Source organism: Stigmatopora argus, chromosome 3 (assembly GCF_051989625.1).
Source record: "Stigmatopora argus isolate UIUO_Sarg chromosome 3, RoL_Sarg_1.0, whole genome shotgun sequence".
In the NCBI taxonomy this organism is placed as follows: domain Eukaryota; kingdom Metazoa; phylum Chordata; class Actinopteri; order Syngnathiformes; family Syngnathidae; genus Stigmatopora; species Stigmatopora argus.
This window is the reverse complement of record NC_135389.1, coordinates 12,960,223-12,986,766: the sequence shown is the minus strand read 5'-3', so window position 1 is coordinate 12,986,766 and position 26,544 is coordinate 12,960,223. Positions and strand designations below refer to the sequence as shown.

The 26,544-nt window shown below is 42.5% G+C and overlaps 3 protein-coding genes across 8 annotated transcripts; 1 reads left to right on the top strand and 2 right to left on the bottom strand.

The window, feature by feature from the left end:
• Positions 1-69: 69 nt before the first annotated feature.
• nat10 (N-acetyltransferase 10) lies at positions 70-13,552 on the bottom strand. Of its 6 annotated transcripts, XR_013299480.1 has the most exons (38): positions 13,391-13,552; positions 12,665-12,785; positions 12,503-12,594; positions 12,259-12,430; positions 12,061-12,183; positions 11,162-11,223; positions 10,983-11,097; positions 10,794-10,901; positions 10,120-10,253; positions 9,918-10,011; positions 9,746-9,844; positions 9,541-9,677; positions 9,138-9,262; positions 8,923-9,073; positions 8,752-8,848; positions 8,006-8,122; positions 7,834-7,935; positions 7,674-7,748; positions 7,484-7,600; positions 7,248-7,381; positions 7,127-7,175; positions 6,901-6,991; positions 6,728-6,835; positions 6,485-6,657; positions 6,190-6,309; positions 5,973-6,071; positions 5,777-5,850; positions 5,623-5,703; positions 5,413-5,531; positions 4,171-4,280; positions 3,692-4,061; positions 3,110-3,156; positions 1,753-1,884; positions 1,461-1,560; positions 713-780; positions 527-634; positions 184-225; positions 70-103 (listed from the first exon to the last, which is right to left on the bottom strand). XR_013299480.1 is itself a non-coding variant. In XM_077595383.1 (30 exons), the coding sequence occupies exons 2-30, from the start codon at positions 12,776-12,778 to the stop codon at positions 4,198-4,200; spliced, it is 3,165 nt and encodes a 1,054-aa protein (XP_077451509.1). In that variant the 5' UTR covers positions 12,779-12,785; positions 13,391-13,552; the 3' UTR covers positions 4,160-4,197. The 6 variants fall into 6 exon arrangements, 1 of the variants encoding a protein (XP_077451509.1); XR_013299478.1 differs by having other exon boundaries at positions 527-780; XR_013299479.1 differs by lacking the exons at positions 70-103; positions 184-225 and having other exon boundaries at positions 474-634.
• Positions 13,553-13,896: 344 nt separating this feature from the next.
• Positions 13,897-20,678, bottom strand: caprin1b (cell cycle associated protein 1b). Its single transcript, XM_077595384.1, has 18 exons — positions 20,414-20,678; positions 19,653-19,817; positions 19,036-19,098; positions 18,506-18,592; positions 18,164-18,402; positions 18,014-18,096; positions 17,153-17,362; positions 17,013-17,065; positions 16,849-16,932; positions 16,547-16,726; positions 16,354-16,462; positions 16,176-16,237; positions 16,027-16,116; positions 15,612-15,758; positions 15,332-15,485; positions 15,042-15,218; positions 14,539-14,645; positions 13,897-14,437 (listed from the first exon to the last, which is right to left on the bottom strand). Exons 2-18 carry the CDS (start codon positions 19,815-19,817, stop codon positions 14,351-14,353), a joined length of 2,097 nt encoding a protein of 698 aa, XP_077451510.1. The 5' UTR covers positions 20,414-20,678; the 3' UTR covers positions 13,897-14,350.
• A 2,249-nt stretch (positions 20,679-22,927) lies between these two features.
• Positions 22,928-26,281, top strand: lmo2 (LIM domain only 2 (rhombotin-like 1)). The gene is made up of 3 exons (XM_077595386.1): positions 22,928-23,274; positions 24,738-24,953; positions 25,696-26,281. Exons 1-3 carry the CDS (start codon positions 23,234-23,236, stop codon positions 25,919-25,921), a joined length of 483 nt encoding a protein of 160 aa, XP_077451512.1. The 5' UTR covers positions 22,928-23,233; the 3' UTR covers positions 25,922-26,281.
• Positions 26,282-26,544: the final 263 nt, after the last annotated feature.

The window sequence follows — 26,544 nt, the reverse complement described above, 5'->3', positions numbered from 1 at the left end:
GCATGTGTACATTTCAAGAACTTTTATTTTTCCAGCATTTAAAGATGAGGTTGTGTCTTCATAACTAGCGACAAAGAATCACTTCTCAGCACTGGATGGAATTCTGGAAGAAAAAAAAGTGTCAACACACAATAGACTAAGTCCAACATAAAGTAAATAGACTGGGGGTTAGATTTTACCAACATCAGAAAGGCCCTTTCCTTATGTCAGCAGGCCTTCACCCCCCTGCAAAAGAAGGCTAGCAATATTAAAGCCCCAGGAGGGGAAAAAAAATTAAATATTAGACACATCTGGTGTACTTTTTGTCCACTGCAGAGACAGGGGACTTAAAAATGATCTGAGTCTTTATAAGAGGGATCTCTAACTTTAGTCCCTGAGGGCCCCAGTCCAGTTTATTTTCCATGTCCTCCATCACACCTAAATCAAATAATCAGGATCTTGATCATCTGATTCAGATGTGATAGGAGTACTGGATAGGGACCCTGAGGACCAGAGTTGGAGACCCCTGCTCTATAGTGACAAGTACCTGAGGGGATGTTGGTGTCAAAAACTGTGCTATCCGCCAATGTCACTTTTTGGGGAAGTTTGTCTGGTCACCTTTCTTCAGCGTTTATCTGGTAAACTTGGGTGGACACTGAAGAGAAGCAAGATACAAAATGAGTAGGTTTAGTACACATTACCTGAAACACTCGGGTCCTACATCATCCACAACCTCTGCCTTGACTTCTTGTCGATTTTGACAGCGGTCACCTCTTCCAACGTGTCCGTGGCTTTAAACCTCTACAAAACAGCATGATTATATAATTGCTTATTTAACCATTTTGACCACCGGTCCCCAAACTATTCCAGAAAGGGCTGCAGAGGGTTTTCATTCCAACCTGTAAGAGGAAACCTTTCCACCAATCTGGTATCCTAGAAGTGCAATCACTGGATTGCACTCAGGTGATTCTTTTTTCAGTAGAAACCTCATTGGTTAAATTGTTTATGTTGGATCTGTTGGAACCAAAACCTGCACTCACAGCAGCCCTCGAGGACCAGTTTCGAGACCTATAATGAGGGGAAAATGGTTATTTTATCACATGTTTAAACTCGAGTGAAAAATGACCCCTGCGCTATTGTTGACTGAATGTCTCAAACGCATTTAAAAGAAAAAAAAATGAAAAGGTCCATGCCCTGAGGTCTTCCTTTACAAAAGTGAAGGGAAAAGGTCTATATTCTATAAAAGTGTACCGTTTATTCCTTACACCTCCACTGATGGCACTTGTGTGGGTGCGAGTTATCCACACAGGTTCTTGCCATTAAAAATAAACACCAGACCAGTTAAGTTAAAGTGTGTTTACATTGAAAATTTAAATTTATCCTAATAAAAAAACAAGCTAATTGATGAAATCCTTGAATACTGAACGCTGACTTTTAATTACTACACGGATAGAGAAAATAGAAACTAGAAAATTACTCACTTTGCTGACAAACACCTCGTTACGGCGTCGACAAGCTGCTCCTTTTCGGCCGTTTTAGCCACATTCTTGATGATCCCATAAGTCTGTAATCGTTGAGGAACTGAAACACACAATGGAATGATTTCTTTTTAAACATAAAGAGTTATCGGTGTCGCAATGTAGCCAATTTGTTAGCAAACATTTTGCTGCGTCCATCCACGTGGGGCTACAACACGCGAACGAGGCATGCTCTCGTCAAAAAGCACTCTTAAAATGAAAACTGGGGCTTCGAAATCTCCAAATAATAACGTACCAAATGCGCTGCATTGTCCTGAGAGAGCCTTATCAGGTCTTACTTCGGTATATCGTCACTTTTGAGCTGCTCTGCAGTCCACAGACGTGGTGGCTCATCCGCCATTTTGAAGGTTAGGCGGCCCATCGAACTCTGATGTCGGTCACGCCCATTACAAATAGACAAAAATACATGACTATCACTAGCCAATCATAGTTTGTGAAAGCGATGACGTACACTATGCTTGCGAGAGGGCACTGGTGTCGCCAACTCGAAATCTGATTGGTTAAAGCAAGTTTTATCGAGTATGTTTATGACTTTTAATCATTGACAATGTATATTGAATGAGATATGTCAATGGGTTGGACGTTAGACCGGATGTGTTGTTGCAAATAAATTATTAATAAAAACTTTTGGAGTAGGTATGATGTTACTCGAAATGGAATTCGCACCCTCTTCAATATGAATATTTTCACTCGGAAATTATTTTCGTGTTTGGGGGACTGATTTGTGCGCTGCATACGTGTGTCACATTCAAATGTGTCCGAAAAACAAACACAACAGGGGCCCATTTATCCGCGACACAAGGCAGCACCCAAACATTTCGATACTATTTAACATTGTTTTGACTATGGATGAGGACGACAGCGTCTTTTATCGGGATCTCCCGAAAGTGGTGAGCAGCAGTGATTCTTGTGGATAATTTGCAAATGAAGGACGTTCTTAAAAAAAAAAAAAAAACTAGTAACTTCTTTTATTCCAGGAGCTGCACGCTCATCTCAACGGCTCGGCGAGCTTCCAAACTATTGGGAAACTCATTAAGGCAAAGCCTCATCTCAATATCGAGCAGCACATGACGGCTATTGACAAAAATCAACGGAGAACATTGGCCGAGTGAGTGTGCACTACTAACTTCTTTATTTTAATCAACAAAAATTCTAAAGTCATCGATTTCATTGGTTTTTGGGGGGTTGGACTCCACAAGGATCACACGGATGGCCTTTTTTTAATTTAATTTTTAAAAATCCAAATAGAAATTTAGTTGGAGGAAAAAATAAAAAGTATTATTTGCCAATTTGATAGAATTGGGAAAGCTCAGTTTTAAGACACTTCTGATTTAAAAAAAAAATCAAATCATGATCTGAAACTCACGTGATTTAACCTTTGACATAATTGGGCACCTGGACAAAAATGGCTTATTTAAATAATGATGAAGCCTATTTTTCCCAATTGGGATCATGATTCGACATTTCGTGCAAAAGGTGTTTTCAGGTTTTCAAGGTCATTCACCAGCTGGTGGATACGGAGGAGGACCTCTTTATGGTGAGGATAGGATAGGGTGATTTCAAAACAATGTTTTCATTGTTAAATCAAATACCTTTCTTTCACTCCAGGTGGCCACAGATGTCATCAAGGAGTTCGCTGCTGATGGTGTCAAATATTTAGAGTTGAGGAGTACACCAAGAGAGGAGAAGAAAACAGGTATGGTATGTTAAAGACAACAAAGACACTTATTCACATGGATCAAAGTAAAAAAATAAAAAGTTTTTTTTTAAGAACCTAGCAACAAATGTGACTTTACATATAAAGTACTGCTCTCCTTACGAATAAGTTTGCCAGATTTCAATTATAATTCTTTTCAAAAGTATGAATCATTATTTTTAAAATATATATTCTCATGAATAGATACAATTACAAATGGAGATTGTTAATCAATTTAAAATGAAAACATACAATCTGGTTATGCCCCATATCGCTCTGAAGTAGTTTTAATTTTTTATTTCACAGTATTTTCAAGTGGCCATTTGTTTTTGTTTTAGGTTTAACGAAAAAGAGTTATGTGGACACCATTATAAAAGCCATCCGGCAGTGTAAGGAGGACGAGGTGGATATTGACGTGAGGTAAGTGTGCTATGAATGTCTTCCAGTGAAGTGGAAAAATGCTTTTAGTAAAGAGCACCATTTCTCCTGGAGGTTCCTTGTTGCCATCGATCGCAGAAATGGGGCAGAGGTTGCCATGGAAACGGTGAAGCTGGCGGAGGAGTTTATGATGTCTTCTGACGGGTTGGTGGTTGGACTTGACCTAAGCGGGGATCCCAATGTATGTAAACCATTCAATGACTATATTGCCTTCTTTTTGATTGTTGATGAATGTAGCCAAACGACCTTTACACCCAAATAAGCTTGACACTCAAATGACGCCGTACACAGACCATGATGGAAACCCATCGGAAGCCATGTACTTTTTTTCCCCAGGTTGGCCATGCTAAAGACCTGCTTCCTGCCTTGCAGAGAGCCAGGAACAGCGGACTCAAATTGTCCCTGCACCTGTTCGAAGTAAGACATTTAAACAAGCGCTCGTGGGCTGCAAAAATCGGAACATTTAAAGCGTTCGATCCCAAGCACCTGTTTTAAAAAAAAAAAAAAATTAGGTTCCCTCTCAACTGAAGGAGTCGGAGCTGCTCCTCAATTTACCTCCAGACCGCATCGGTCACGGCACCTTTCTGTACCCCGATGTTGGCGGCTCACAAAGCCTTGTCGATAAAGTGCTGAAGCATAAAATACCTTTGGGTAAGTTGACCATTTTTCCCCCTCTCTTGACTACTGAAACTTACATGAAATCACACTTAAGTTTGTTGTTTAACTCTTTAAAAAGCCATTTAGCTTGTGAACTGCACAAAACATCCAATGCATTTTGACTGCCGTCGATCCCAGTCAAAATACCTTGGACATCTTGCGCCGTCAATGGTAGACAATTGAGTAAATAACGAAAAATAGGCTCTTTAAAAAAAATCTGATAATTTTATATAATCATAAAAATATGAATAAACCAAATCCAAGTGCCATTTGTGTGTTGATTCGACATCTGTTTTCCTCCACCAGAGCTTTGCTTGACATCAAATGTGAAAGGACAAAGTGTTCCAAGTTATGCTCAACATCACTTTAAGTACTGGTACCAGTTGGGCCACCCGTGTATCATCTGTGTAAGTTTTACCTCATTTGTGTGTGACCTTCCGGGAATGTAGTTTTTTTTGGTAAAACCATTGGACTCTTCCATTTTGGCATTAATGCAGCATTTTTAATCAACCAAGGAATATATGTATATGTATATGTATATGTATATGTATATGTATATGTATATGTATATATGTATATATACATACATGTGTATATGTATTTATATACATGTGTATGTGGATATAATGAGTTGCCATTGGTCCTCCTGTAGACGGACGACAAGGGCGTGTTCAGTACAGACTTATCTCGGGAATACCAGCTGGCGGCGTCCACTTTTGGCCTGGATCGCCAGGCCGTGTGGAGCCTTTCCCGCCGGGCCATCGACAGCATCTTCGCCACAGACGACGTCAAACGGGCGCTCGAGCAAAAATGGGCTCAATTGGAGCCCGGCATGCTCAAATGATAGTTTTACACTGCGCCAAGCGGCCAACTGCTTACTCACTTTATGGAAAAGCGAAAACGACTAATCTTTGTAGCAATCATAACATTACTAAAAGTGAAAACACTCGATAGACTAATGTACAACTTTAATATTTGTACTTGATTTTTAAAAAAAAAGTTGACTGCTCGTTCATTTCTTACATCCAATTAAAAAAAAAATTGGAACGTCACTGTCCATTTCCCTTCATCAAAATCATTTGAAAAACTTTTTTCCAAATTTACCAGGTTTGTTATTCTTCTTAAACTTTCCATGCTTGTTGTCCTTCCTCTTTTGTTTCCCGTATTCGAGATCACCATTACCCGCCACTGCAGTTCCTGCATCTAATTTCCTCTTGTTGTCACTGACAAGAAAGCAAACAGAAAACAAACTTACAGATTTCTGCAGAATTTCTGCACAAAAAAACAAATCAATTCCAGTCCTGCCTTTCGCACCTTTTAATGCTGACCATCGCTGTGCTCCCACCTTTCTTCAGCACCTCATCCCATTCCTCATCATGTCCACGGATCTTGTACCTGCAAACGCAAAGGATTGGACGCCGATCACGTCAGGTCACATTTTGTGTGTGCTGAGATGTTCCAAACTTACTCTTCCATCTCAAGTTCCTTCACTTTCTCTTTTTCCTGCTCGTGTTTCTCCTCAAACTCTTTTGCTGCCTCATTCTGACGAGAGAAAACTATTTTTACTTTGGAACGTCAAGGGGAAATAGATTTTTTCCCCCTTAAAAGCTACTAAATAATCACGACACGTTTGAATTTAAGGGCAATTGAAGGAGGAACTGTACCAAATCATCATTAAGGCTCTGGACAGTTGGCTCCATGTTGACGTCTTTGGTTGTTGCCATGTCCGCTTCGATGGCTTTTTCTTGGATGCTGGTAAAAATCTACAACACAAGTTATACAACTATAAACAAATTGCCAATTTCAGATCCACCCCATCGAAAGGTGGTGTAACACTAAAAAGCAGGTGACAGGTTTGTTTTGGGTGAGCGGTAAACTCACTTGCACAAATTTGCGCACGAGGCGGTTAAAAAGCCCCATGAGCTGCGTGCTCGGGAGGTCCACCTCCTTTTCCAGCTGCCCCACAGATTTGTGTTGCAGTCCAATGCCCAACAGCATTGCCTGGGAAACAAGAACCACCGTAGACATGTTCAAGTGTAGGGGAAAACTGGGTTGATGGATACACGAATGGATTCATTTTCAGACATGACATGACTCCAACTGCGTCTTGGCTTCGGACCGTTTCTGTCTAAACGTGGCCTCGGGCGGCCGGATTTCAGAAAAGCGAAAGACTTACACACTGCGCCGCCGACAGAGACACGTCTCCCAGCTGCTTGAGGAAGAACAAGCGCGCCACGGTCGGGACCAGGTCCATGATGAGATGGTAGTCCACCATGCTGCGAGAGTATAACTCCAGGCGCTTGAGGTCGTACGGGCTAAAGTAGACTGCCAGCTCCGAAGCGCTCAAAGCTGTGAAAAGAACGGATGACTTTTGAGCTCCGCCGGAATGCGCCGACAAATAGCGGCGAGTCCGCCCTACTGCTCTGGGTTTCCTTGGCGCCCCTGTTCTGGAGGATGCTGAGGGCGAGGCTCGGCGAAAAGCTGCTGAACTTGTAGGACAGCAACGAGAGGAAGCGCTTGCGGAAATCTGAAGCAGACAAGAGGGGCTCAGCGGGGAAAGGAAATGGAGGACCAACCGGCAGGAAGCTTCACCTTTCCAGAATGAGGGCAACCAGGTTCTCTGGTCCTCCTCGCTAATCAGCTCTTTCACCATCACGCATGAGTGCTCTCCCGTCAGATCATTCTGCCGATGCACAAATGGTCAGAAAAAAACTACCCGTCAAAATCTCTGACAATTGAGTCTGCTATGGCAAAATTAGGCAACATACACACACCTCTTAAAAGAAACAAACAAGTTATTTTAGGCGAGAATACTCACAGTTGTTTGTCTCAAGTAGACTGGAGTAAAACCTGCTTTCTTCCAAAATCTGGTGAATAAACAACAAGTCATCTTTCACATATGAACATTCCCCCCACCTTCCACCCAAGAACATTCTCACTTGAGCAGCTGAGCCGTGAGTCCGTAGGAGACCCCTAAATAGTCAAGTCGCTCGGCTCTCCTTTCGCTCAGCTTCAACAGCAACGGCGGGAGCTCCTTGCGGGGCGTCACCACCTCCTCCAAGAGCGTGACGGCCTGAGACCACAACACTTTTTTTTTTTCTTTGTCATGACCCAGTGCGACTTGTAGTCCAAAAACAAAGACCATACTAGACCAGAACCCGTTTGAATGGGATACCTCACTGCTGACGCTGGTGATTTCGTTGCGCTGGGAGGCTGTGCTCTCGTCCATGGTGGGGAACTTGCCCTCGTAGTACATCTGCAACAGCTGGAGGACTCGCGAGCCGTAACCCATCTGTAAGACGGACAAGATCAATGGGCTGAACGGAAGCGTGACGGTTCACGATTGCACAAAGACCGTTTTGTACCCCTTGATAATCCGGATTGACGGCAATCCGCACCACTCTTCCTCCGGACAGGCTGGCAAACTCCGGATCTTGAAACTGAACGCAAAAGGATCGCCGAGCTCACTTTGTGTGAATGTGGAAGAGCAAAGACAAATGGAGGCTCCGCTCGGTCTCCCCGCACCTGTTCCGACACCGTCCATGGAATGAGGTCACCCGAGGCTTTCTTCCCCCTGGAGAGGCTGTTGAGGATGGACTGCCGGGAAATTTCGCCCTCCAGACAAACCTGTCATGTTTCCAGAGGATAAGTGAAAGTGCGACAATATTCTGGAGCGTATTCTGGTGGAACGACCGACCTGCACCACAGCGAGGACTTCGGGTAGAGAGTTCTGCGTGGGGGGGACTGGTGGGAGAAGACAGAAGAGGTGATGGGCCGGCGCGTCGGACAACATCTGTAAGTCGTTGGGGGAATTCTACAGAGGAACAAGAAGGGGGAAGTGGAATAAATGGGAGGAAATCACCAATCTTACGAAAACGCACGACTAGATTGATTCTTCAGACAATGATACAATTGGCGGATACAGTATTACCTTGACATATGAATTCCCAACATTTGAGATACAAATGTTAAGTTATCTACGAACACTCGACGGAGCGTTTTTTTCTGTGTTTTCCGTTAGTCAGTTCGGAATTAAGGGGGAAAAACAATGTCTCCAAACCAAGCAATGCAATGAAGGGTAGTGCGAAGAAATGGCGCATGATGACAATCGATATTAAGCCCGAAATAATCGAAAAACATGAGTGGTGTACACATGACAGAGCTGGCTCGCCAATACGACGGGAGCACCCGGACAAGTTGGCAAGTGGTAGTGCGTTATCCTATTGTGAGGACATTTGTGTGCGTCATTTTTGTAATATTTTGAAGGGGACACAAAGGCAAAAGTAGAAAAGTAAAAAAAAATAAAACAAAATTAGAAATAAGTTAAGTGTAAGGTACAATTACTAACTTATTTTTAAATGACCAGAAATAGTCACTTGCCAATTAAAGAGTCAATAAAGCGTTACAAAAGCATTTAAAAACAACCAGTTAGATCTCACTCACCTTATAGTGGGAAGCCACGTAGAGGGCCATCAGACGCTGTAGGAAGGCCTCAGAGGCTTTGTGGTAGCAAAACAGCGTGTCTCTGTTTACATAATATCTTCACGCATTTGGTTAAGCTTATAAGACTGCTCAATGTAGGTGTTAGATGGTTTGACTTTTAAATAAGGATACAGGTCACAGGTTTGTGGAAGAGGACAACCAGAGATGAGCCTAGGGATGTTGAGGCAGTCCAAGCACAGCAGCTCGTTGAGCCACTTCTCCACCGCGTCATTGGCCGCGTACCTAATGGACTCGTGCAGGCTGACTTCGTGCAACGTGCGAGCTGTGTGGGGTACCGCAGAGAAGTCACACACCGAGGTTGCCAGTCCAAAGTCTCTGCTGCATACCTGCCGCCAGTCTGGCCGTGCTGGTGCTCCTGTTCTGGGCCGACATCTTCTGTTGGCTCTCTGCACTCTGCTGCCTCAACTGCTGAATCAGTTTTAGGGAGAGGGAGCGACCGGTGCCTTCGTAGCTGCACACAGTCAAATGGAATCACCTCAAAATCAAACAAATCATTCGTTTAACACGGCCAAATTTCTGACTGCTTCACATTTAAAACCTCTTTTGTACAAAAAAACAGCCAAGTGTTCCGTGTAGAGGTAAGATCGGGCTGAAAAAAATCCAACCCGACCCGACTGGGCCTGTGGGTATTAATTTTCGGTATTTTGTTTTGACATTACTTCCTTTGAACAGGGGCGTAAGATAATATATTGCATCCCAATTCCACACATTTAGTGGGATTGCACTGACCCGTTGATGGTGGAGGCCATGAAGACCAGATAAGGTCCTAGCAGGTTCTTGACAATCGGTAAGGGGATAGCTGCCGCCTCGTCGATCACCAGAAGCTCAGCCTGGCCAAGTCTGACGGCATCGCCAGGATGGATATACTGCAAGCAACAAGATCTTGGAGATTTAAGATCAACGCACACGTTCCTTTCTTACAAATAAATTATACCTGAATAGTCTGCCTGTGCTCTTTAAATATATTGACCCTGACGACCGCTTTGTTGAACTCTGGATTCAGCGACTGGATGATCTCGTAATCCAGATGTTCCTGCACCAAAAAAAAGCGGAATGAAGGCACAGGGTGTACAACGAGCAACACCGCACTCGCGTATATTCATTACCTGATACTGAAGCGCATCGAACCCTTTAAAAATGAACTCAAACATGGTGTGGAGATTATCTGGGCTTGGGGATGTGACAAAGATGTTGGAGTAGCTGGAAACAAGATAACACTAAGAGGTTACATTTGCGCTATTGTTGTTGCCGCAGCTTTGAGTTCGATTATATGCATCCACTTTTCACGGTCTAGGGATTTATTCATACCCAAAGGCCACGGCACCCGCGACCGCCAGCCCCATCGCGGCCGATTTTCCTCGACCACGGGCGGCCGTCACAGCCACGGTGCTTCTAAGGGTCTTCTCAGAGATGGCTTCGATGAACTTCAGCACGGCTTTGGCCTAGACAAGAACACGCATCATTAGATTCTAGGATGATACAAATTTGGGCTACAAGAAATTATTAATTGGCTAGCCGGTTAATTGTCAGTTATTTTGTAGCTTAGTGGACATGTGGTCTCTTATAAAAATAGGAGTTATATTAAACTTCTCTGAGCGCAAATGCAAATATTGTGGGGAAAAAACTCATTGAGATTTTTTATGATAATATACTTTTTCTCACTTTGGTTTTAAAACAATCTTTCCGCCTATTAAAAAAAATAAAATTCTGCAATTAATGAGCCCTGATACAAAAAAATAAAATAAATCAGGCCCCGAGCACTGATGCCACGACATCCCAAGAATTTACCGACCAAATTTCATTATGATCTGTTCACAAATAACAGAGAAATAGCTCAAAATGAAAGAGTACACACCACCCACAATAACGACAAAAAAAATCATGAGTGACGATTTGACAGGCCTTGAGCATGTAATAAAAACACGCAGAATGTTACATAAATTTAAAGCGGAAAGTTGATTTATTATGGAAAAGCCTGTAACCTGGTCCATGGTCCTGCAGTTATCCACCAACACTCCCACTGGTTGAGTGTCCTGAAGAGTCTCCTTGAGGTCTTTCAGCTCCTGTTCTTTGGGAGACAAACCCTCCTCCTATAGTAGAATTAAGAATAAAAATTAGGTTTGGGGCGTTTGCCTAATGAGCAAGCGATCGGTTGTTGGGAGTGCAGCCACCTGCGTCTTGGGCGGAACTGGCTGAATGTTGGCCATGTGGCTGGAGATGGGCAGTATGTTGAGTTGGTCGTCGATGACCACGCAGTTTTTGCAAGACGCGAGGGACAGGATGAACCTACAGGACGAGGAGTGCGACGTTTAGTTGTAGTTAAAAATGTTCAACGTGGAGCCGCGTTTACCTCTCGTTGAACCTTCCCACCACGTCCTGATGAGCCTCCGTTCTGTAACGAGCGTGCACGTCCTGGAAGACATCGATAGCAACAACTGTATCATGTGACTAAGAAAATGCTAAGGATGGAGATTAGGGCTGCCAAAAATGATTGCTTAGAAACATTTTTTAAAAAGAAAACACCAATTAATTTTACGCTTAGTGGACGCATCCGTTCATGTATACGGCAAATCACGTGCTATACTATATCACCATAACGCAAGGGTGTCAAACTCGGGTTGGCTCACGGCCCGCATTAACGTCAACTCGATGTCACGTGGGCCAGACAATTTTAGATATATTTATTTTTTGTTTTTTTAAATCAGATTCAATGAACTGGATCAAAATAAATATTTTTTAATAGATCTAAAACAGTTTTTAATATGAGCTTTTTTTCTTAGTAATCATTTACATTTTCATTTCAAAAGGAAACAAAATATATATTTTTTAATCCTGTTCAATATTAGGGGAAAACAAAGTATTTTATATATTTATAGAAAAAAAAAGGATTACAAAAATTGCAATTATTGATTTAAAAGGGGGAAAATCAGGAACTATAATATACATCTATAATCTTCATTTAAATTTGATCCTAAAACAGAAAGTCGACAGTCATGATTTCCTTTCTCGGGCCGCACAAAATGATGTGTCGGGCCAGATTTGGCCCCCACTTTAACACTTGTGCGGTAACGGGAATAGTTGCAGTATTTTTCATTTAATTAATTTTAAATAGATGAAAGACTAAAAGATTGAGAACTGAAAGAGAGTTGTGTTTTAGTACTGATTTTGGTAGTCAGTGGTCAAACTAAAAATTGGGCACTCATACTTGCAGTGCAATTCTGGCATGTGTGGAAAAGCTCAAAGATTTACCATGGTCATTGTGTACAGCTGCTTGAGAGAATTGACAGTCCGTAATAATATGACAACAATCCCGCCACCTTCCACTGTCTCAACGGTCCTGGCTAAGAGGTTAGGAGTGAGGGCTTCAAAATCCTGTGCAATAAGGGTAGTAAATAAAAGCAAGTAGAAACACACACGGAGAATATGAGTCATCTCAAAAAGGCTTACCTGTAAGACGCACATGCCAAAAGTGTTTCCCAGTATCTTGTGGGTCTCCTTGTAGTAACAGTAGCGGATGTTCGTGGCAGCGACAAAGAGCTCAAAAGGGTCATCCTGATTGAGATTCAATGTGCCTGTCTTGATTTTCTTCTGGAGCTGCTTCATGCGTTTCTTTCGATTGCTGCATGGGCAAATGGGGTCAATTGTTGAAAAGAAGTTGGACACTATAAAACCGATAGTTCACCGTAGTCACCTGCTAAAGCCTAGCTCTTTTTTGTAGCACCACAAAACTGACGGTCGTGCTCGGACACTTGCTTTGGACAGCATGTGATGGAGGATCACCACCTAGTCCGTGAACCCAAATCGATTGTTATTTTTCAAAATGCCAACAAGCTTAAAAGAATGAGAACTTGACCTGATCTCTTCCACGATCTCCGACCACCACAAACATGGAGCGATGCTGGAGGGCAACTCCATTCTCGATCTGAACGCGAATGCGGTTGTCGACTTTCTTGCGGACAGTTGCCATTCTTTTACTGCAAAACAATCCAGAGGAATTACACCTTGACAGCTATTGTGTCGTACGATAAAATGGCACAGCAAGGAAAACAGCACAAATAGAACATACTTAATTTGAAGAAAAACATTTAAAGGGAATAGACAAGACACAAGGACAAGATGGTTAGTTAAACTATGAACATTGCCGAATTTTTAAGATAGCTGATAATGGAGAAAATGTTATGTAAAAATACACTGCTTTCGTAAATATAAAATGATAGATTCGACACGGGTGCAGGTAATAATTAGTTTTAATGGCGTAACGAGGAAGTGCAGGCAAATTTGGATAATCCCATATTGACTAGCAGAAATAGTACCATCTTGGAAATACAGGCCATTATTGGTGTTGTTCTTGACTATTTTATACATTTCTTATATATGCAGCTTTAAAAAGGGCGTCATGGAACAAAATAATTGTTTAAGGCAGAAATACAAACGTGATTTAGGCTTGTAAACGCAATGGGGCGCATATATATATCTCCACCACATCGCAAGCGCTAACATTATTGCTGCTCAGTAGATTCTAGCACGCACGTCTGGAATACAATACGATAATAAAAAACAAACGCATTATCCGCATTACCTTGTATTTTTCACACTGTATCAAAATGATAGCTGTTTAAATGTGTCCTGCCGTCATGCTGTTGAGAAAACTCACATGGAGCGAGACACGGTTCAAGAAGGACCCCTTGTTGTTACGTCATATTGTTGCGACGTCGATCCTCGTACAATATGGTATACTGTAGGTACCTCCCTTTCTTTTCAAATTATGTTTTCAACATTTTTTCTCAAGTTAACGTTTGGTACTTCCCCTTTGAGAAGTCTTTATTCCAAGGAGGAAAGGTTTTGGCGCGATCGCAAATGTATGGCATCCTTTTCTTTTGAAATGCTTTACATTCATAATGATGGGCGCTATCGTCACTTCCAGTGTCTCTGTCATGAAATCATATACTACTATTGACTCGGCCTTCTATTTAATATGGAGTTCTTCATCTAAAATTAAAAGATCAAATTTCATAACCCAAATTGAATCATAAAACATACTTTAATGTGCATAATTTAACAAAGTCATCAAGACAAAGCTGAATCTTGGGTATGCAACACAACTTTATTGAAACCCGTTGAGCAACATCAGTTTACAAACAAGGAAGGGGAGCTTTGTTGAAAATAAAAACTTTTTTTCCCTCCAAAACCAAAATGACAAGAACTGAGATGGGAATCAACTCTCATGGTTGGACCAGCAATGGCAGGTGCATTTTAATAAAAAAAAATAACTTATGAAATCTTTCAAGTTTCCAGGAATATTGTTAACACATGGCCTCTGTAAAACACTGATTGCATTTACAGCTTTGCTCTTTTCCAGACTAAATGATTCTGTTCTATCCCATAGCAAAGCAATTGTTGCTTTGATGGGAGAAGATAGGAACAATACTACCGATGAACATAGATAGTAACGAGAGCAAGAGTGAATATGGGGAAATGAATTTATGAATTTGGAATTTTCAGTGTGGTGCACTTATATTCAGTTATTCGGAGAGGCCTTTCAGGATCTCATTGGCTGAGTGTTGCCTCTTGAAGCGCCTCTAGGTCCTTGGCCAGTTCCACGCTTGTAGTTCTGTTGGTAACCATCCTGGAGCAGTCATTGACGAGACAAAAAAGAAAGATTTGAGGGGAGGAGGACTTGGGGTGGGGGAGAGAAGTAACATAAACTTTTAAAGAAGTGTTTCATACCCTCTGGTAATTTCCATTTGAGTAATCTCGGGGTGTGTTGAACTGGGTCTGTCCATAACCAGAGTTGGGAGTGTTGGCAAAAGGAGGTCGATAACCGTCATAACCACCTAGTATAATAATAAAAAGTTTTTTTTAATTTTAAATATGCATTCCACACAAAAATGTGACAAAACAAGTTGCATAATTATTTAAGATAGTCCCCAAACATCCCAAATAAAATGGACTTCTGCTCCATTTGAGACTGGCAGTAGGCAAACATTGAGCATGGAAATCAGTGATAGATAGTCATTACCCAACCCAGAGGTTGTGGGTTAGATTCCCCAGGCCTGGTGACCTCATCTAAGTATCCCTGAGCAAGACCCTGAACCCACGTTGCTCCTTTACCTACTGTCATCACTAGGTAAATCCTGATATGGCATCAAAGCGCTTTACCATTTACCAAACAATGATGACTCTAAAGTCAATCAGAAGATAAATGACGCCTAAAAACTTGGTCAGCGCACCTCTGAAGCCATTGGATGAGCCTCTGTAACCGTTGATCATGCCCCTGGCATTGCGGGGTCCACCACGTGACATCCCTCTGCTATTGTAAAAGGACTGAGGCTGCCTGTTGTAGCCCGGGCCTTGCTGAGAAGGCTGCTGATGGCCTGCAGACTGGTCTTGGGAATGAAAGGCACCAACTATTTGAAGACAAACCATACAGTGGGAAGGGAACAACAGTTGGTGAAACCGCTGGAGTTTGGCCTCTAAAAGTAGCACGTATGTAACGGAGCGGTGTGGAAGAGGTGCCCACCAGTTTGCAGTTGTTCCGGCTGCATCTCTGCTGGTTCAACAGGATGCTGAGGCTGACTGCTGAAGGCCTGGTTGAAGCTGTTCTGGTACTGGCCGGGCTGGCCCAAGGCCTCCGTCTCGCTCACAGGTGGCACTGGCGCATTGAGTTTGAACACCTACCGATAACAGTTTGAAAATCGCAAATAGGGGGAGTGCCAAGGCACCGTTGCATTAGCGTGCCGCTGGACACGATGCGTTTGTCTCTAGTCGTGTAGCGTGGGGACAAAAAGGAGAGAGCCTACCGTCTGCATCGACTGGAATGGTGCTGCGTTGACGTTGATGCCGCCACTGTGAGGAGCTTTGGGAACAGGTTGATAGACAGGGGTCTGCGAGGCAGTGGGAAGAGGCGCCGAAGATGGGGGCTGCTCTGACGCCAACGATATGGACGCCTGGCACACAGTCATAAATCATGGGTTAGTGTCGGCAATAAATGGCAAATCGGTTTTGACCAAGGCTGGTTGCAAATGTAATAATGATTATTTAGTTTTCCCTTAAATGGATTTATTTTTAATTCAAAAATGTAAAAAAAATCCTATTAAAAATAGTATTTAAAAAAATCTTGCAGTATATACATTTAACAAAAAAGCTTTTAAAATCAAAGGATTAAAAAAATATATCATTAGCATCTATGAATTCTTGGCAGCCTCAAACGCTTACCTGGATGGGATCGACTGTTTCTGTTGGTCGGGAATCTGGCGTATGAGAGTTTTGATACATGGGTGCCGGGGCTGGGGGGACGATGGGTACCTGGCAACACAACTTTCTTGTTCACAACAGATGGGTATAAAAGCAACATGCACACTTACATGCGCAGGCTCAGCTTGGACAGGAACATTGTTAGGTTGCGAAAGCCGTGAGACGGGTTGAACTATAAAAATAAACAAATAAAAAAAAAGTAAAAAAAATAATAATTTTAAAAAAAACATGGAAGACTTAGTCAAAAAGACCCCTCTCTAGAAGCACCATTCTTTTCTCCTACGTTACCTGGAGGACACATGTACTGTGGCAGGTTGATGCTCTGACCAGGCTTCATGGGCTGGGCAGATACAATAGCGGGGTCGATTGGCTGTCCGTCAAACTCCAGCATTGAGTCCTGACGCCGGACCAAATGTGCCATCCGTCAATTTATTTCCCATAAGAATCCTATAGTCTTTTGTGCGAGTCAGTCCAGCCCCACCTGCATGAAATTGTAAGTTCCCTGCATCTGGGCCATGAGGTCCTGCACCACCTGCCTTCTGGCCATGGGGTCGGTAGATGGCTGTGGCGGCGGAGGGGCCACCATGGTCATTGGGTGATTCTCCATGACAATAGGGGGAGGGGCCGACTGCACGGGAGGCTGCTGCATGGCGGCCATCACCTATGAGGTACAAAGAGAGAAGATGAATAGCCAGATTCAATCAATCTAGAGGGGCTTTAATTGAATTGATTGGGTTCAAAATAGAAGAAAATGACAGTGAGTCAAAAGGTAGCGTAACGCACCTCGGTTTCTGTGGTCCACTCGCCCGCTTGCTCCTGCTCACTGCTGCTGTACGCGCTATCAGGAATGAACTGTCTGTTTACAAACTGAAAGCAAGCAAGAAAAAAAGATCTGTGGTACAGTTATTTGTTTAAAACTTCATTGGCAAGATTGACCAACTACAAACCTCTTTTGTTTCGACAGCTATGGGTTCCACAAACTCTTCAATAATTTCAGTTTCTACGAAAGGTGAAGAATTATCAGTGTGCAGCCACCACTTTAGACTTAAGTCTTACCCACGTCTACTCGCACGGCTTCAGAACTCACCTCCGTCAACAGGCTGCTCTTCAGCTTCTGACGATTCAGCCACCGTTTCTGTAACTGAAGTCGCCGCCGGCACTTCAACTTCCGCTTCCTCACCAGCCCGCCCCTCTCCATCCTCATGCTCTTCCTCACACACTCCATTTTGGTGAGTTGGCAACTGGTCGAAGTAGCCGCTCAGCAAAAGCTGATCCAACTTCTCTTTCAGTGCCTTGTCTAAACAGAAAAAAACAGCAGGGTTCCAAGGTGAGCCAAAGGATGTTTTGAGTGACAGCTGATAAATCCAAAGTGTTCCTCAGATAGCAAAGAGATGATCATGAATAGATTATTTGAATATCCAATTACAAGCAGCAGCTGGTCTGATTCGACCGCACCGGTACATTTCAGCCCGGTTCAGCAAGCCAATAAGACCACATAAGCTGCAATACAATGGGGAATTGTTGCAGGCCCCAAAAAAACTCAATGTCATTATCCCTTTTCCAAACTTCCAATATTTTTAACGATAAGTTTGCCCGTCACCTCAGGTCAGCGAAGGAACACCACATGGAGGTAATTTGTAAACAGCCTCTTGTTTCCCATTCTTACGTTTGTTTACGTCTTAGTTCTTGGTTTCAGTAAAAAAAATGCCCCCCAAAATCGCAAATTATGTTCCAGTGCAATTTATTTGTCTTTTTCACCCCCCTCTTCATTGCGCATTCAAAACATTCAGCAAATAACGCAAAAGTACAGATTATATTCAATGTTCGGTTAAAAAAAATCTATTTTGTGTGTGTTGTCAAAAAAAAAAAATTGGACTGATATTAATGATGAGATGGATGATTTATTATGACTAATAGTGCTGAAAAACACTTTCTTGTAAAGACTCACATGTTGTTCCAACCACAGCCTTATCTTTTCCTTCCAGCAGGTCCCAAAGATACACTGATGCTTCTTCATACTGGTCAACCAATCTGAAAAGTTAAGAGTAAGTTATCTTCAAGAGAGACAGTAAAAAAAATAAAAATGCTCTTTAGCAACCTGATTTTTTGGTCACGGTCTGGGCCCACCAACTTGTAAAACTCATCGAAAGTAGTCAGATCCACATCTGTGAGTGGCACTGAGCCCCCGAGTCCCTGCTTTAGGTCCTGTCGCACAGTCTCGTCCCCCAGTCGGTCCAAGAGGAACTGCAGCTCCAAAACCTTCTTCAGCCTCCTCTGCTCAGCCTCCTCCCGTTGGAGCTGCTCTCGCCGGGTAGACTTTTTAACCGCCTTCTGAATCTGTTAATCATCAATTCAAAAGAACCATTCAGATGAACTCATTGGTGGCAATGGTGGAATAAAAATGAGATTACAACCCTCAAATCAAACATGCCATTCTTACATCTTGACCAAGCGCAACGAATGTCTTCTGCAACTCGCGGGCAAACTCCAGGTTGTTAACAACTTCCTGGTATTTGCAAAGGGCCTCCTGAAGTGACAACGTAGAAAAATGAGTCAGTTTTGCAATTACCAGCAGTGACAACATTTCAAATCCAAAGATACTAGGTATACGCTACCAGTTCACACAAATGAAATGGTGTATAATTTTTGTTCGAATGCTAATTTGGTGTTTTACTTTGGAAAAACATTGGCCCGTGCCTCCTGTTACGTCTTGACTCTCGGTGATGGGATACATCAATCCAAAAATTTGCGCACAAACCAGTTGCTGTGTTTTTCCTGTTATACGTTTAATGGCAGGCTTTGTAGAAATAATGCCTACATTTAACAGAGTTGTGGTTAAAAAAGATTTGCGTGCCACTGCTCCAGAAGCATATGTGATACTCAGTTAATGTTTTACATTCCACAAGTTGGTGGCCACTTGTCAAATTGTTACTAGTATAATGTACTACATATGGGGACTTGTGTTCTTACCAGCTGATCTTGGTTAAGGGGCTCGCCTTTATCCTTTCGCACTTGGTAATCATCCAGTTTGCTCTGTGAGAGAGAGAGTGTTACATTTTATTTAACAGTTACTAGGAAGCAACCCTGGTTTGTAATGGGAGATATGTTTTGCTTGATACTTTTCAACACATTCCAAAACTTCATGGAATAACAGCGGCCTTCTTCTCTTCAACTAGCCAATGGGCTGCCAGAATGATGTGAGGCGATAGCCAATAGCAGAGCAGCTACAGGTGTATTTACATTCAGTCAACTCTGGGAGCGGCAACTGTATTTTTGCCTTTCTTATACTGAAATTTCTGTCGCAACAAGAGACCATATTTTCCCATTGACGAGTGTCGTAAATTGTGAGAATCTGATTGGACGTTGAATTATCATAATTATCATGGTGTAGGGATTGGAAGAGGGCAGAAGGAAAAGAAGAAAGTCTTGAAGTTTGAATTTTAAGAACGGAAGAAAAGATGCAAGGTGCAGATGAACACAAAAAAGCAAGATGTTGCTGAAGCCATGTAAATGGTAGTACATGTAATAACATGAATACCTACTTGATAACGCTACCTCTAGTATTAGAATACATGTCTGCTCTCTACCTTTTTCTTCTCCATGTTGCGTGCTTTCTTATCAATGACTTGGAGCACTTGCTTCAGAACTTCAGACGGCCCGCTGAGAGTGTTTCCGATCACTACGCCTGGAGCGGATCCCACATCTGGGCTGGCGGACTGCGCCGTCCCGTTGGCATTCATCGCGGAGGGCATCTGAAAAATCAAGTTTAGACGTCTTAAACTAGGGAATAAAAGTTTTGAGTCACCCTGTGCAGAAAGGTCCAAATTGAAAGATGCCAAACACTGCGTTAGGACATGTCAATCAAATAGTCGTCCGAAAAGTACAAGTAGCAAATTTGGGATTGTCATATTGAAAATACTAATAATACTGTTACATGGTAGTAAGGATTGGATCGACAAAAACTTGATATATTGATGATGAGTGGATGCCATGAAAGGCTTTGTGTTCATCTGTTGCCTTAAATTATACAATTCCCGACAATCGCTGTGATCAATTTAACCCAGTAGCCTATGAACTCAAGCCACCGTTAGTTACCCTTTTTAATCCTGAAATGCGTCATGTAGCAAGGAAGATGCATTAACTATTGCAGATCAGGTTTATTCTCGCTTTTAATACGAGACACCGATAAATGGGTTCAATCGGATCTCTGATCCACTGTGGAGAGTTGCCCGGTGATCTGTGAGGTTTGCTAAAATGTCCGCACTCCCGTTAGCATAGCTAACGCCTCGCGGTGCGTCTTAGCTTAGCAGCCGGTCGGAAGCCTCCCACACTTCGCCATTTTACCCACCTTGATTATTTATTATATATGTCCACCGGGGAACTTTGTGGCGAAATGTACAGTACGGTCAAGTTGTTACAGTTCTTTGTTGCTTTAGTTTCTTTTTCGACTGCTTGTGGGATCCGCCCCGCCGGCCTCACCGACAACTGAGACGGCTGGAAAGAGGGAGAAACGCTTTATCAAGTCGAATGCCACTTTTGTGCTGTCCAATGTTTGCCTGTTCAAATAAAAATAAAAACATATTTTTTAAACTGCCATACTGATCATGTTTAAAGTAGAATTACACTTATTTGCTATCAAAACGGTTACACAAATTAAGAATATTTTCACTAACAGGACACCCATTATTCTTATTGTCGATTTAGTCAGGCATTCCCCCTTCTGCTTTCAGGAGGAAAGATGCACAATCATTAGCTTTGATGGGCTGTGTGTGGTTGACCAAACATATACTACTACACGTTTATGCCGCAGTTTATTAACTGAGCAACATTGCACACTAGTTTACGTTGTTCCACATTACGAATTGGAAGAGGAAGTTTTTTTCTCGCGTGGCTCCAAAAATCCCAAATTCAAACTTGAAGCTATTGGCCAGATATTCTCATCTCATTTTCTGAAGCGCTTTATCCTCAATAGGGCCACAGGGGGTGCTGGAGCCTATCCCAGCTGACTTCAGGCCAGAGGCGGGGGGCGCCCTGAATTGGTGGCCAGCCAATCGCAGGGCACAAAGAGACAAACAACCATTCACGCTCACACACACGCAAGTCTTTAGAATGTAGGAGGAAACCGGAGTACCTGGAGAAAACCCACGCAGGCCCGGGAAAACATGCAAACTCCACACAGGTGGACCAACCTGGATTTGAATCCAGGTCCCCCACTGTGAGGCCGACGCGCTAACCACTCAGCTGCCGGGCCGCCCTGGCCAGATATTGTGCAGACAAAATATCATGAAAGATAGCCTCTCTGTATTTTAGAGAAATAAAGTATATTTCATGTTTCAGTATTGAAATATGTCAGTGAAAAAAACATTGTATAAATGATATCTTACAAGAATCCACATTTGCAAACAAACCAAAATATTTGAGGTCTCCAAAGTAGGTATGTTGCAAGAGTCCTTTCCTTCTGTTTTGCCCAAATACAGGAAACGGTTACATGGCCTGCACAGCCTTTTGATTGCAACGTTCCACCCGGTGTTTTCTTTTCAGGGGTAATGCTGACTGTGAGTGCAAGTGAAGTTTCTGTTTCATTTCTGCAGCCACCTCGAACCTTGACTTGGAGGTTTTAGAACACGTTTCGCTGCAATTGTTCTGGCTCTTGGTGAAGCAGGAAATGTCACTTCTCATTGAATAAACCTGAACAACTCTTAGCGCTCTTGAATGAACATGAACAACATGACCTCCTAAAAGTTGGTTACCTATTGTACTTATTTTTATCAACGAGTGCACTTTTATCTCTGTTTACGTAGCTCTACTTGTGCAACCTTGTCACTGGGCGTTCCGTGCTAGATCTAAATGTCTATTAAGTGACTGTATGTAGTCCAACAACTGTCAAGCCTAAGGATATGAATTCTGCCAACATTGCAGCTGACTCTGGCTGACTGCCGGTTCGAGGTGCTTTATCTGCTGGACCAGTCAAACTGCAGTGTGTGCCCCTCCCTCCTGGAGGGACCCCGAGTAGTGTGTTGGCAGCAGATAGGAGCAACTAGCAGCTTGGACAACAACAGTGAAGATATGGCAGTCACTCTGTTGTTTTAACAGAGGCCACAACATTGCAAAATTGGGATGTTTAACACTAGTAGACATCCCATCCATTTTAAGCGGGAGGGGGGCACCGTTCCACCTCAATATTGGCATCACTATTTTCTCTTGGGGCAGCAAGAAACTCCACACTCTCCATTGTCTACATTGCAAAAATGTGTTCTTTAAACATATAAATACTCAATAAATAAGTAAACAATGTAGAAAATCACATCAAAAGAAAATTAAAATTGGCAGTCTATCTAAAATCGGGTGTGCATCGACGTAAATGGCTGCCAATACATTGTAATAGAATACAGTTTTTCATATACTTATAAGTAATATTTGATAAATACACTTCTCGATAATTGTACTTGCGTACTTGTATTTTTGTATAGGTGCGAAACGTCGTATGATAGTAATAATATGGGTGATCCTACTTTGCGTTTTTTTAATTTATCTGGTCTACATTATCCGCGAAATTCGAGGGATTACTGTACTTAACATTCAAGTTGGTGTGCAGTAAATCCTTATGAAAAGGGGAAAAATATACGTACATATAAAAAATGGTAGTATATCGGCTAACAACCCAAAGGCTGGTGTTGGAATGAGTATCAGGGGCCAAAAAAATGATATCGGTGCGAGACTCATTTTCACGTGTCATTACCCAAAGTTCGCAGGGAAATGTAATTAGCGAAAGCACGCACGCACGCACGCACGCACACGCACACTTTGGCACAGATAGGGGGGCTCATTAGTGTCAGTCACGACTCACGTCGCAGATCTACCTCGAACCGCCGCTTTAAGGCTCATTTCCTGCCATTGTCACACGGTCGTGAGCAGGAAGCGGCAGAATCGAGGCGAGGCGGGGGTGCTTCGAACGTTGCCCACCCAGCCCCCCCGTCCACTATATAAACACGATGGACGCTCCATCCAAGTTGCGACTGGAGCGGGACAGAGACGCGCAGGAAAAAATGATGCCAGTCACCCCCTAAAACTCCAGCGTGAGGAGACCCTCGTGAGACTGGGGGGAGCAGGTGCCGCCGCCCCCCTAACACACCCGCAGGAGGATATACGTATCGTCATTTCTAGAGGAATGTCGTCCACCATCGAGAGGAAAACACTGGAAGCCAACGAGTGAGTGGAATATAGTTCAAGATGAGCGTCGTTTAAAGGGAAATATTACCGAGCGGTGCGTTGGATTCTATTTGGAGAGCTGTTTAAGGGGGTGCAGAAATACAATTCGCAATAAACAGAGGGAAATATTAAGATAAATGTAGTTTACCTGGGTTCTCCCACAACAATAACATTCTCCACAATCCAGAAAAAGTCGACTGATTGTTTTCTGTGAATGGCCCAGATAATTTTCCCATTACATTTTTTGAAACAGCTGTGGAAAATGTCAAGTGTTAAATTAAACCTAGATCTAAGAGGCTACTTAATTATGGTCTATACCATTTTGGTTGTTTTAGGTCTAATATATAAAAAAATCAAACCAATTCTCTGGTGGAGAAGGCAAAACTGATCGTAGTTTTTCCCTCCATCACCTCAAATTTGTAAACTACTATAGATCTCTGTTCCCTTTAAAAACATGAAAACAATATTCTTTACATATTTGATGTTCATATATAATATAGTAAATTGAAAGAGGCACGTCAGTATTTTCTGATATAACTTCGTTACATGGCCCTTAGCCTTTGTGCTTTTCTTTCGCCAATAAATTGAATTGAATTGAATTGAACTGCGTTTGAAAAAAAACGTAGTATATATGTAGTACTAATATCCACATACGTAGGAAATTTGTTGAGAAAAAAAACTTGCCGTGAAACACTGATATCAGTTTTGAATTCCAAACTACAACAAACAAAATTTAAACAAATATTTTTTCAATTGCTGCCCAGTTTTATACATACTACACCTAAACATAGATACTATTCAAACGGTCTTTGTAACGTTGACAACTCCATCTGCACTCTATTTTATTTCAAATATTCTATTCTTTTGAATCTGATTCCAAAACATTTTCCCAACAGCTGGGAAAGGAGCCTGTAAAGCAATGGTCCCCAACCACAGGTCCTTGGCCTGGTACCGGTCCGCTAGCCATCTAATGCCGGTCCGTCAGAGAAATACGTACATATTAATGTTTTCAATCTTGCCCTCCTACTTGAAATGAGATTTTTTTTAAAAACAATAATAAATAATTGCTATTATGCTTGGGACTTATTTTGCCCATCCATGAGAAAATAGGAAGAGCTTTACCTGTCTTGGGTAAGAAAGAGGTTGGGGACGGCTGCTGTAAAAGACTTTAAAAAAAAAACGATAATCCTGCCATCAGGTTCACTACTTTGTGAACAATAATGAAAGCATAAAAAAGTGATTTAAAAACTTGAAGGGCAGCGTGTTTGGCAACCCAAGAAAAATGGCAATTATTTTGTGAGTGGGTTTTTTGGAAGGTTCTTAGAAATGCAAGAACACGGATAGATACAAGTGATCAACAATCTACAGTACTGTATTGTGTTATGTTTTATGATAGCAAAGCGGCTAAAATGATCGATCCCAAGCACTCTATGACTTTAGTGTGTTACCTTTGCCTTGTGCAGGGAGCCAGTGGACGAAGTGCTGCAGATGCCTCCGTCTCTGCTCACATGCGGCGGCTGCCAGCAGAGCATCGGCGACCGCTTTTTCCTGAAGGCCATCGAGCAGTACTGGCACGAGGATTGCCTCAGCTGCGACTTGTGCGGCTGTCGCCTCGGGGAAGTCGGTCGCCGGCTTTATTACAAGCTGGGAAGGAAACTGTGTCGAAGAGACTACTTAAGGTCAGTCTGCTTTAAAGGATGCCATCTTCCCAGCTCATCATTGTTTAGTTGAACATTTTCATTAAAAGTTAGTGAAATGATTCTAAGGCACACAATCCCTAAGGATTGGAACATTTTGTTTTAAAATCACCCCATTTATTGTGCCAACATTTTTAGGTCATTAAAATAAATCCCAAAGGCATAATGATACAGCAGAAGAGTGGTTAGTGTGTCGGCCTCACAGTTCTAGGGTCCTGGGTTCGAATCCAGGTCAGTCCACTTGTGTGGATTTTGCATCTTTCTACTTCTACCCGGGTTTTTCCGGGTACTGCGGTTTCCTCCCATATTCTAAAATCATGCGTGGTAGGCTGATTGGACACTCTAAATTGCCCCTACGTCTGAATTTAAGCATGAATGGTTGTCTGTATCCTCGTGCCCTGCGATTGGCTGGCCACCTATTCAGGGTGTCCCATGCCTTGTGCCCGAAGTCAGCCGGGATAGGCTCCAACACCCCTGCAACCCTTGTGCGGTTCAGAAAATGAATTTAATGATTCAATGATCTGTTTCAATTCATCGATTGCTTAAGCAACGATCCAATCAATTCGATCAAAATGAAAACTATCGCTCAATATCGACCTCATTTAGATATTTAGGACAATTTCGGAAAGCCATATTTAAAAAATGTATAAACGTGAATTCTGTTCATTTTAATAGGAAAAGATATCGGTATGTTGAGTTTGACAACTCTCTTTCCTCCCCAAAGGCTTTTCGGTCAGGATGGCCTCTGCGCATCCTGTGAGAAGAGGATCCGAGCGTTCGAGATGACCATGCGCGTGCGGGACAAGGTGTATCACTTGGAATGCTTCAAGTGCGCCGCCTGCCAGAAGCACTTCTGCGTCGGCGACCGCTACTTGCTCATCAACTCGGATATTGTTTGTGAGCAGGACATTTTTGAGTGGACCAAACTTAACAATAGCAGTATGGTATAGAGGCCCCTGCTTTCGCAAAGAGACAATCAGTCATTTCTCAGCATCTCAGACACTTTTTGATATAAAATAATCCAATGTTCGTTGGAAGATCGTCATCTGGATCATCATCTCTGCACAAGGACGGGCAGCTCTTTAACTCAGGACTCACACGTGCAAAACTATTAGAATTGATAAGGCAAATAGAACTCTCAAGTGCACTAGTTGTTCTCCAAACAATGCAAGCATTGGATTGGACTTGGGTCATTTTGATCGGTAGTATGCCAAAATTGCTGCGTTGTAAATGTAAAAAACAATGAGGATATGGGTCGTCTAACATTGTGAAGCGTCGCCAATGAGTTAACAAGGATGAGTTTTCCCACATTAGTTGTCTCACTTTTATTCACAATCACCAATCGTAGAGATTTTGAACTGTCGCTTTTTACAAGATGATGAAAATAAGGCTCCTAAATAGTATTTGAGGTAACCAAAGCTATGGCATCAGAGTATATAATATGAAAATTGTATTGTTTTAGGCTTAGGCTTAGAAAAGGCGAACACATTTTGTCTTTTGGAATGGAATAGACTCAAAAGATGCATTGACAACGTTTTGTATTTTGGTGACAGCCGTGTAATGACCAGTTTGG

What these genes read in the sequence shown, in the direction of transcription:
- caprin1b (XM_077595384.1), bottom strand. Translation starts at nt 19,817, where the DNA reads ATGCCCTCCGCGATGAATGCCAACGGGACGGCGCAGTCCGCCAGCCCA. An exon ending in CATTCCAGTCGATGCAGACG is followed by an intron (nt 15,486 to 15,611) that starts GTAGGCTCTCTC and finishes TGTTATCGGTAG; the next exon opens with GTGTTCAAACTCAATGCGCC. An exon ending in CTCATCCAATGGCTTCAGAG is followed by an intron (nt 14,646 to 15,041) that starts GTGCGCTGACCA and finishes TTATTATACTAG; the next exon opens with GTGGTTATGACGGTTATCGA.
- lmo2 (XM_077595386.1), top strand. Translation starts at nt 23,234, where the DNA reads ATGTCGTCCACCATCGAGAGGAAAACACTGGAAGCCAACGA. An exon ending in AAAACACTGGAAGCCAACGA is followed by an intron (nt 23,275 to 24,737) that starts GTGAGTGGAATA and finishes TGCCTTGTGCAG; the next exon opens with GGAGCCAGTGGACGAAGTGC. An exon ending in TGTCGAAGAGACTACTTAAG is followed by an intron (nt 24,954 to 25,695) that starts GTCAGTCTGCTT and finishes TCCTCCCCAAAG; the next exon opens with GCTTTTCGGTCAGGATGGCC.
- nat10 (XM_077595383.1), bottom strand. Translation starts at nt 12,778, where the DNA reads ATGGCAACTGTCCGCAAGAAAGTCGACAACCGCATTCGCGTTCAGATC. An exon ending in GAGATCGTGGAAGAGATCAG is followed by an intron (nt 12,595 to 12,664) that starts GTCAAGTTCTCA and finishes TTCACGGACTAG; the next exon opens with GTGGTGATCCTCCATCACAT. An exon ending in ACGTGGCTTCCCACTATAAG is followed by an intron (nt 8,123 to 8,751) that starts GTGAGTGAGATC and finishes GTTCCTCTGTAG; the next exon opens with AATTCCCCCAACGACTTACA.